The sequence below is a fragment of the Danio rerio genome, chromosome 7 (assembly GCF_052040795.2).
Source record: "Danio rerio strain M-AB ecotype USA chromosome 7, GRCz13ab, whole genome shotgun sequence".
Classification (NCBI taxonomy): Eukaryota; Metazoa; Chordata; class Actinopteri; order Cypriniformes; family Danionidae; genus Danio; species Danio rerio.
The window spans coordinates 17,654,424-17,665,558 of record NC_141027.1 but is presented as its reverse complement, the minus strand read 5'-3'; the positions used below and the strand labels follow the sequence as shown (position 1 = coordinate 17,665,558).

The 11,135-nt window shown below is 35.2% G+C and overlaps 2 protein-coding genes across 7 annotated transcripts in view; one reads left to right on the top strand and one right to left on the bottom strand.

Annotated features, from left to right (window-relative positions):
- Positions 1–11,135, top strand: part of nitr3d (novel immune-type receptor 3d) — a 150,558-nt gene that overhangs the window by 9,705 nt on the left and 129,718 nt on the right. The window lies entirely within an intron of this gene.
- Positions 3,093–5,289, bottom strand: nitr1m (novel immune-type receptor 1m). 3 transcript variants are annotated; one of them, NM_001309818.3, is given in 7 exon segments: positions 3,129–3,678; positions 3,806–3,819; positions 3,918–4,028; positions 4,232–4,573; positions 4,657–5,001; positions 5,091–5,165; positions 5,249–5,283. In NM_001309818.3, coding segments are annotated over 6 exon segments (972 nt in total). In that variant the 5' UTR covers positions 5,128–5,165; positions 5,249–5,283; the 3' UTR covers positions 3,129–3,555.

The following is an 11,135-nucleotide window of genomic DNA, read 5'->3' as shown; positions in this document are numbered from 1 at the left end:
ATTGAATAGAAAGCTTATTTTTTTCTTTTTTTTTGCACCTTTACTTAAATTGTTCCTTAATTTTGTCTGTCATTTCAATAATATTTTAAAGAAGTTTTTAAATTGTTTTATTTTCCAGAGACAGGCCTGTTTAATTTATTTTCTTAAAGAAGGTTCAGTTTAACAAGTTGAAACAAAAGAAATACATAAAAAATAGTTTACTTGGTAAAATTTGCATTTCAGTTTAATTTTCAATTTTTATTCCAAATATCGTGATACATATCGAATCGTGAACATTATATCGTGATACACATCGTATCGTGAGCTGAGTGTATCATTACACCCCTAAAATATATATATATATATATATATATATATATATATATATATATATATATATATATATATATATAAATAAATATACATATTGCGATCGTTATTTTTGATAATTACATGACTCTGTAAACATTTATTATTACCATTTCTTGATTCTCCCCATACAGTTTAATACAGTGCTTGAATCCGAAAGCTTTATCAGGTGACGTCACACTTAACAAGCAGATATCTATTATTTTATAGCACTATTTGCATGCTTTATAATGATTTGTATTTGCATTGCTCATACCATAAACAGTCACAGTTATAATAAAATCATTAAATTCTATTTCTTCTAGGGATGTCCCGATACAACATTTTAACTTCCGATACGATACTGATATTGCAGCCTTCAGTACGAACCAATATAAATCCAATATCAGCACAAATTATGAATACTTTACTTTTACCTATTTCGTTGAGTGGAATGTATGAACGGCTGGATCAAACTGAGAGCAAAAGTCAGCAACAGTAAGTATGGAAAAAAACAACCAACTTATTAATATTGGTTGCATAAATGTGAACCTTTTACATAAGAGTAAATAAAAAAAGAATTAAAGAATAAATATTAAGACCCTGAAAAATATCTTAATTGAATTACAAAAATAAATTTTTTAAAGTGCAAAATACTAATTAAAGGTCACTTCAGTTGACTGTGCACGCTGTGTCGTGGCGCCGTGCGGCGCTTCTGGTGTGCGATCTGCTTGACTGCCTGACTGGGTTTCAATCATGGTAATGACGGACTGAACACAGAGACTGGACAGCCCAGTTTAACCCAATGCATGAAGTTGTGGTCATGCATCGCAGAGCTGGTGCAAATACAACAAATACAAGCATTTAAGTGTCTTAACTTGTGCATTTTTCTTTTGTTAATACCTTTGCATCAAACGCGCTTTGGTCCACTCTCTCACACAACTCCAGCACTGGCTGACAAGGGGATTTACATTCAGACTAATGCAACAAGTAAAATCCTACATGACTTCACGCTTTACTAAGTCACGTCCGTGTGGATTGTCAAGACATTCCTTTATCAAGTCGATAAACTCGATCTCTCAACTTGTATGAAGGACGTAAAAACCTGCCATGTGAAAAACAGCACCGATCTTAGTTTGAACCACGCTGATCTTAGTTTGGTTTGAACACGAGCAGAGGTGAGCAGCTGTACCAGTGAAAGTGAAAGTACCCGCCCCCATGACGTCATTTAGCGGACCTAGTTGAAACCCAGGCAGGCTGTCAGGCCAATAATATCCAGCTGCAGGCCCGCAGAACCACACACGTTTTAGGCACACACAATCTAGGACACATGATTTAGGCAAACCATATATGGTAACTAACTCTTTAGCATTATCGCCACCTATTGAATTTCACAAATATGGTTTCCCATTTCAGTCATTATTATTATTATATCGTAACGATAATTTTAACATCTCTGCAGTTTCTGAACTCAAATTATGTAAATAAAAATAATTGGTTAAAGACACTTATGACTTTATTCATGTGTCCACATACACAAAGAAAACATTATAGATCGTCTAATTGTTGTATTAAGTGTAACAAACTAATTCAAGCTCTTAATATTATCATGCTTGGTTAAAATCACTTTGTTGTAAAATATAAAAAGCAAACAATAATATGTCACTTTAAAATGAATTATCCTACATTAATAAACTGATTATCTTAACTGATTATAGACAGTGGTCAGTCAGCATAAACCAGAGTGGTAAAAAGTGCATGAAATGATCAGTATTTAAAAGGGGGAAAAAAGAAAAATAAATATATTATTTTATATTAGACACTAGACAGACATCTGGTGGATGTATTTGCTCCTATACGTCCACAACTTCACGCATTGGGTTAAATTAGGCTTTACAGTTTCCATGTTCAGTCCTTTACTTCCACTGTATCTTTTTAAGAAAAAGGCTGCAGCATTACAACCTGTCATTCAATCAGAAGACAAAGTCGAAGCCGAGCTGACAGCCAATCTTTCCTATGCTTAGCAAAACTTGCAAAAAAATACCTCTGCATTCCTGCAACTGCAATATTTACACATATTTTTTTATTCAAATCTTCTGCAACGATTTTTAACTCGTGAATTTGTTTTACAATTTTTTACACCTTGTTGGCCAATTTATATATGGCGTGGCTATTAAAAATACAATGTTCCTTAACCAGATGGTTTTTCAAGTTACTTATAAAGAGAATGTTACTTCAGTCATGTTGTTGTAATGTTTTAAGTTGACTAGTCACACAGTAAAAAAAATCGATATCGTTAATCGGTCAAACTTATGTTATATATTATATATAAAAACCTAGAATTTTTTTTTTGCCATATCGCCCAGTCCTAGTGTACAGTATATTGTGCATATTCTAAAATAAATACCAGAGGCAACGGTAAAAAATACAATCAATATAAGCTATTAACTAAAAAAAAACACATTAAATAAATAACTGAACAATAAACACCCAGAAGCATGAGAGGGAAGTACATTAAAGTAACAAACCTTTTGACTCACTCATTTAGTCTCAACCAGACTAAAGTATTTTTGTTAAAGACCAAATAAATGCATGCTAATATTTTTCCATGAACACTATAATATCCAGGTGCCACAGTTTAAATATGTGGGTTAAAATAATAAATACAAGGCATTGGAATTTCAATTAATAATTTTTCAGAATCCCAAGTATTAGTCCTAAACAAATGCAATTTGTCAATGCAAATTAACATTCACACAAACACATTTGAAAAGATAAACATGTTTATTTTTTCAGAGGACACAATTAAATCATACAGCACAAGTGATCCATAAAGAGATTGTAAAACGGAGCATATTGTAATATGAAATTTAAAAGTTCCATATAATACAAAAAGAGAGTCATTCATACGTTTTTCCACAAACCCACAAACCTTATTCTTATTTTCAACACATCAACTTCATAACAATAAAAATGCAATACAAAGCCAGAATAACACAGTAACACATACAGTAGACGTGGCCAGTTATATATTTAAATTATATATTTTGATGACTTTGATTTTGATGAAAAAATGTTATACTTTTTAACCCTTTCCTTTAAATACTGGGCATAATCAATTAAGTAGGTCTGTAATTGATTCTTACAAATCAAATGTATGGAACCAAATAAGTTTTCATAAGATAAAAATACAAAGATTTTAACTGCATAGAAGCAAAATGTTGAATGTCACTGAAGTGATCTGACCTGTGCGTACAGAGATTGCTCTTGAGTAATTTTTGCTCTTGCTCTTTTGGTGTTCAGAGGTTTCTGTCTAAAAGTAATGGCTGCGTAATTCAGGCTGTCTTCGTTCTAATATTCAGAGGGAACAAAAAAGAAAATAATATATGGGTTATACATTAAAATAATATATATTCTTTTAAATATCATAAGTTATATTACAACAAATTAAATTAATAAAACAACTTTATGTACTTACTGGACTTTCCTGAGCTGCTAGAAAAAAACAAACATTGTTATTATAAATAGCGGACGTGGTATTGTAAATCTTACTTTGTATTGCAACAAATATTTTGTACTTTAAGTCTTACTTTTTCTCTGACCCCTGAAGATTTTGATTCCCAGAAAAACAGCAAGGGCCAAAAATGTAATATTTAAAACTCCAAAAAGTGCAAGAAGACCAGGATATAAATGACCACTTTCTGTAACAAAAGAGTTGTTTATATCAAGTACTCTTTGTTGAAAGTTTTCAATTTTATATAACATGCTTTAGATATTAACAAAATGTTTTGCATATTTTTTTTACATTAAATTCAGTATCTTGCACTCTAGTGTATGAATCAAAGTTTTCCTTAAACAAAAAGTAAAAAAAATAACCCATATATTTGTTTAGCCTTTAACTTACCTCTAATATTCAGCTGAGTTCCTTTTCCAAGCAGTATTTCTCCACATGCGGCCACAGCACAGTAGTAAATGCCAGTATCAGAGCGACTGATGTTGTTCTTGTGGAGACTGTAGACACAGCTCTGCGTTTGAGACTCAGTGCTGTTCTTACATCGGCCATTTCTCTCTCCTTTGGTGTAAAGCACTCCTTCAGAGTCTCCTGAGCTTTGCTTGAACCAGTAGACGCTGTGATCTCCTGCACAGCTCTCAGTGAAGATGCTGCACTGCAAATTCATTGAATCTCCTGGATCAACAGTGTCTATTAAAGACTGATGAAGAGTTGTGTCTCTGTCTGTGGCTGAGTCTTCATGAGTACAGAAATAGCACAATAAATCAGCCATTACACACACTAACACAAAAAGTAAATATAAAAAAAAAAATCCTTACCTCTGACAAGTAATCGAGTTCCTGAACCCATTCCAATGTTGTAAGATGTTGAGATTACACAGTAATATGTTGCAGAGTCTGACGGCTTTGTCTTTAAAATGGTCAGATTAAAATAACCATCTTCTTTCATGATATTAAAACGATTCTCAGAGATGTTACTCCAATTGGGTACTTGATCTAGATATAAAGACACAATTTGTAGGGATTTTCCATCAGCTGTTTGTTTAAACCATACTTTTGTCACCTGCAGAAGCCTTGAAAATGTACAAGGAAGGTTCACATCCTCTCCCACTGCAGCTATTTTGACATTATTCTCCTGAACAACTTCCACACCAAAGGAGCAAACTGCAAAATAAAGCACAAAAATATCTTTAGAACTGAAAGTGTTACAAATTAATTATGTTTATAAATTAGTAAGGCAGAGCAATGTTTACATATTGTTGAGGACAGCAAAATTAAGTAATATCTCATAATTCGCCGTCCAAAATTGTCTTTTTGCTTCGAATTCTCTGCAAAAAACAAACATATGAGCATGTTATTAATTTATATGCACATGCTGAATAATAAGAGTAAAAAATGAATGTGTCCTCACCATGTGTCCATCAGCCTCTTCTTCAGACAACTGAGGCTCCTATGCACTTACACCTTAACTTTTATGTTTTCACACTACATACCACATCAGAATGACTAGAAAAAATCTAACTCAATCATCTTTCCATTACTGTTAAAAAAAAGCTGGCATTTCTCAAAATCTATTTTAATTAACATGTTTTAATGCTACAAATTTCTTTGTGGTTTACCATTGGAAAAAAAGCAGGAAATAAGTTGTTCCAAAGAAGTATTTAACGACAAACCTTAGAAGGGGCCCAAATTTCCTGTTTTAGAAGATGGGCATTCAAGATGTGAAGTGCGATGACTAACAACTAGCTCATTTATTTAGAAAGCAGGATGTATTCCGCCATATTGTTTATTGCATAAACCATTGCTCATTCTTTAGTAATGTGTGTGAAATTTAAACTGAATGCTTTCGGCCTGTTAAAACATCCACAATAGGGGTCTTGACTGATTAAGTGCACAAAACTGCCCCCAAGTCTTAAAACAATTACCCCTCACTTACATCTAATCCACAGGTAAGACTTTAGGCTTATCCCCAACTTAATGACATTTTAAAGCTGTATTAACTGAACATAACTTGTGTGGGCACATCCTAAAGTATGTCAGTGTTGTTTTTTTGTCTTAAGATGCATACCAGTAATGTGCTTTTGTAAAGCATTTTTTATAAAAGTTGTTTAAATATCTTTATTTACAAAAGACCTAGTCCAGGTTTAAGATGAGCCACTCTCTGTGAAACTGTGCCTGTATAATTGTCTCACGTTGGATAATCCAAACTTCTACACACACTTGCAGTCTTTATAACCACTTGAACGCTTCTTTAAATATACTATAACAAACACATTATATTAGCAAGTAGTTAAGTGTAAAGATTGCATACTCACTATGTAGATATGACATTCATGTGTCCTTGATGTTTAATGTTGCTTTGTTTGTTTGTGTGGCAGTTGTCTATATGCTTTGTTTTTTTTGTTTTTTTTTTTGTGGTTAATGTTTTTCATCGTTAAATTCATGCCACCCACTCCCCACTGAACACTAGGTCACTGTGTTTTTTCTCATATAGAGAGAATAGTTTTTCTACGCCCACTCACCTGTGTGTACACACTTCATAAATGCATATATTAGATGTGCATTTTTTAATAATATATTTATTTTTGTTTATACCTTGTCTGGTGCAAATTCACAAAACTAGAGCAAGTGTTGATTACAGTGTCAGAGAAGAAAGTGCTTACTACGGCTAGTTTGTCAAGCCCACTGGCCTGTGAGAGGCGCACTCGGTTTGGGGTTGTCGTGTTGTTAGAGAAGAGGGGGGTCCTGTTTTTGTTTATAGGGGTTCTGGTAATTGTGTAGTTTTTCCCGTAGGGTTGGGTACCGATGTAATTTCTTTGCACCGGACTGAATTAGTATATGAGTTTCAGTGCCTAATTTTGGTGCCACTTTGCTGCAACAAGGACATAAGAAGCGTCAATGTTTAAGCACACATATGTATGCATTGTCACACCATCTCTAAACAAGTTCTAAACAACTTTGAGGGATATGGACACCATTGTCGATGTTAGGTGTTTGATCTTGTTGCTTAATGTATAGAAGGCAAAGCGCACAAAATGACACAAAACCCTTCAGATTCATTAGCCCCTTTCACACAGTAATACCGGTAAATATCCGGAAAATTTACGGAACGACTTTACCGGTATATTCAAAAAAGCGCTGTTCACACAGGCGAGGACGTTACGGAAATTTTCCGGAAAAGAGCATTCACACATCCATTCCAAAATACCGGTAAATTCTGACATCATTCACCTGAAATGAGCTTTAAACGGCTGCGCTTGTATTTGTAAACATTTGACTAAATTACAAACTCTTTTGATGATCAATATTGTAAACAACTTTCACAGGATCATATTCGCATATCGAGATGTTCATAATATGTGCGTGTGCTGGCGCTAACAGGCTGTTTCATGGGCACACTGAAGGTAAACAAACAACGGCTTATCATAAGCATCTTATCGATGATTATTTGCACAGTTGGCATTAAGGAGAACATATAAACGTGATCTGACTAACTTCTAGCAGCTAAATGTGTCTGGAAAAATATTCAAAGGCTTTTATTCTCACAAACCGCGCGGACGTAAATGCGTCTGACTGTTGTGATTGGCTAAAGCAGAAGTCTTACGTCAGCACGTTCTAGACGTGCACGCGCTTATTCCGGACATATTCCTTTTGCGTTCACACAGCGCAGCATTCCGGCAAATTGCCGGTAATGTTACAACTTCTCTTTCCGGAAAATAGCCAGAACGAATTTACCGGTATTTTCAAAAAGGACCTGTTCACACATACAACCTTTCCGGAAAATTGCCGGTAATTTTCCGGAAAGGTCTGTATGTGTGAAAGGGGCTATTAACATGCATGATCGCATTCATCAAATGTACTTAAAGCAGATGAACTTTACAAAAGTTGCGTGTAAGGGGGGAAACACGTCAAACCTTATGAAACATTTGAGGACACATGGAATCAAAGGCATGCACTGTCTTTAAGAGCCAGCGACACTATCTAGCACTTTCAGCGACTATGTTTACATCTATTTATCTAATCTAATTATTTGCCTTAATCTGAATAAGGTAATGTAGTGTTGGGCGTTTCATTTTTTATGTTTCGACTTTAACTGCATTTCGGCACTTTCACTTTCATTTAGGAATATTTCATTTATGCCCTGTGACAAGCTGAGATATTAGATGCGAGTATGGAGTAAGGACTGGGGGAAGAGTGTTGTTTTAATGGAACTTGATACCGCATGCTGAATGGAAAGAAACTTTAGCATTTTGTGATGTGAGTGTCTGTGGTCGTTCACCTACTCGATAGGTGCAGAGAATAGTGTCAAACAGCCGTTTGTGTATGAAGTATCCTCTCGCCAAATGTGGCAAAGTCCTACACTATGGTAATAGTTTGATAAAGGTGTTTATATGTTTGAAAAAAATTTCCATCTAAAACAGGGATACTCCACATGCCTTAATACAATTGTTTAGATCACTTATAACTAGTCGAATTAAGGTAATCAAAAGCAGCTTTTTACATGGTGGTCTTTTAACCAGAGTATTATTTTAATCATATTAAATCCGGAGTAGTGGTGTCCATGTAAATGTACTTGGTCATGACTTAAGCCCCAACCCCAGAAAAAGGAGTTCACTGATTTTGATGACAGCCTTTCCACAGGTTAGTAGTAAGCTAATGTAATGTTAATTGCATAATGCAAATCTTGCATTCATGCTAATGAAAAAATTATCAAAAGAAATATATGAATGCAATTCAAATATATATAAAAATAGTCAAAAAAATAATAAACACATTTCAACACATTTCTAAACATAATAGTTTAAATAACTCATTTCTAATAACTGATTTAGTTTATCTCTGCCATGATGACAATAAATAATATTTTACTAGATAATTTTCAAGACACTTCTATACAGCTTAAAGTGACATTCAAATGCTTAACTAGGTTAATTAGGTTTACTATGCAGGTTAGGGTAATTAGGCAAGTTATTGTATAACAGTGGTTTGTTTTGTAGATTATCAAGAAAAAATGTAGCTTAAAGGGGCTAATAATTTTGTCCCTAAAATGGTGTTTAAAATTTTTTAAACTGCTTTTATTCTAGCCGAAATAAAACAAATAAGCCTTTCTCCAGAAGAAAAAATATCAGACATTCTGTGGAAATTTTCTTGCTCTGTTAAACATTATTTGGAATATATTTTAAAAAGAAGAAAAAAATTAGAAGGTGGCTAATAATTCTGACTTTGTGTGTGTGTGTGTGTGTGTGTGTGTGTGTGTGTGTGTGTGTGTGTGTGTGTGTGTGTGTGTGTGTGTGTGTGTGTCTGTGTGGTGTGTGTGTGGTGTGTGGTGTGTGGTGTGTGGTGTGTGTGTGTGTGTGTGTGTGTGTGTGTGTGTGTGTGCGCGTGTGTGTGCGCGTGTGTGTGCGCGCGTGTGTGTGTGTGTGTGTGTGTGTGTGTGTGTGTGTGAGAGAGAGAGAGAGAGAGAGATGCAGACAGGCACGCACTAATGGCTCATCTGCGTGAACAGATGCGCAGAACTTCGAATCTACATTTGCTGACAGACAGTCTGACCTGCTTATCGAAATTATGGGAGATGTCGGTCCGACTCTATTTAATTCATTGAACAGTTTTTAGTTTTATGCTTTACCCAGAATATAAAAATACATATAAACACATTTACTTTAATCATTACTATTGGACTGTGAAGAGACTTTCAACCAGCACAACAAAAAATACTTCTGAAGACAATCACCTACTGCACCTTTGATTATTCATGAGAGCACGTGCTTTCCGAAGGCAAGGCAGACCTGCCAGCAAACTGAGACAAGGACCCGTGGCCATGACACACAGTATTTGGCCGTTCATGAAGGCTTGTATGTGTTTGTTTCCATGATCCATGGGATTTGTTGCATGTTTTTTCCCCGCGATCATGTCAGGGCCGATCATACAGCAAAGCTGTTTGTGTGCTGCTAGCATTTTTGTCGGGAGAGCAGTACGAGAATATGAGAATGGCGAACGTTGTCTTTTATCATGAGTTCGTTCACATTCAGACACATCACCGTGCTGCTGTGTTCGCTTAAATCCTCCAGATTACCAGCAGGTCTAACGGTTAAAATATACAGGGCAGGAGACGACACTGAGTTTGCATTCAGACCTCTGATTCAGAGTCAGACCCGGGGATTGAGGGAAAAGTCCTCATTTATAGTGTTTATATGAACACGATTATCTTTATAATGATATAAATTGAGGTTATCTGTATATGAAATTACGAATAACAAATGTAGCAGGGCATTAAATTACTGTTCATTTCTTTGCATTTTAACTTTGTAAACTAAAAACTCATGCGTCTCCTCACAGTTTGTGTCTCATTTTGTGAGCAAACTGATAACAGTTCGCTCTTCTCCTTCTTCCCTGCTGGCCACACCCACTTCTGCCCTTTGCTCGCGGAGCTCCATGCCCATTAATCATGCATCTTTTGAAAAAATTCTGAAGTAGACTTGAACTTAAGGTGAGGGGGTGTCATGGCCTTATAACGCAAGTGATTACTTTGAAATATTTAACGCTTAAAAAATAATTAACGAAATTATCGCAGTTGCAGTTTTTTTTCCTGTTGTGGCCGTTATGTGTTTAATGTGCAACAAAATATGGATAAAACCAAGGAAGGGCTTTTAGAAGGAAAGTTTCAGTATAAAACAATCAATGTCGCATCACCAGGTTCTCCAGCATTTCCTTTCATGCAATTTTGGGTGCATTTTTATTCGTTAGACATTAACTGCAGTTCACTCTCATTCAACAACATTGTTCATGCCCCGGCGAACGGAAAGAAAAATCTTTGCATTTCGGGACTCTGGTGGTCCTTTAAGGCAATCTAAAATCGATGCTTACATGGTAGACCCAATCAGTATTATCTTAATCATAAATTCTGAGTATTGGTGCCTATGTAAATGTACTCAATGAAAGTGCCAGATGATGTCCCAAGCTGTCAGAGACAGCCCATTTCTCTTCCTTTAAGTTGCTTTCATGCGCCCTCAAATGTTTCATTAAGTTTGACATGTTTCCCCCCCGCACGCAACTTTTATTTCCATTTTCCAAATTTGCAATGCCTATTGACCTTATTCTAAAATGCGGAAGTGCGGCTGTTTTCACGATTGTCTTAGAACTTCCGTTTTAGTCGCCTATGGGAGAAATGACAAGGAATAATAAACGGCAAAAAACGGTCAAACTACTTGCTCTACAAACAAATGTTTGCATGACTATACAGACCAAGTAAAATAATATATCAAGGAAATATCAGTTTGCAACATCAAACAGCGAAACGA

Bases quoted from the DNA above. Each gene is read 5' to 3' on its own strand.
- nitr1m (XM_087258695.1), bottom strand. From the start codon at position 5,190: ATGCTCATATGTTTGTTTTTTGCAGAGAATTCGAAGCAAAAAGACAAT. The intron at 5,002-5,090 runs GTAAACATTGCT...TTTATTTTGCAG, and splicing joins TTTGCTGTCCTCAACAATAT to TTTGCTCCTTTGGTGTGGAA. The intron at 4,029-4,231 runs GTAAGTTAAAGG...CTTTTGTTACAG, and splicing joins AACTCAGCTGAATATTAGAG to AAAGTGGTCATTTATATCCT.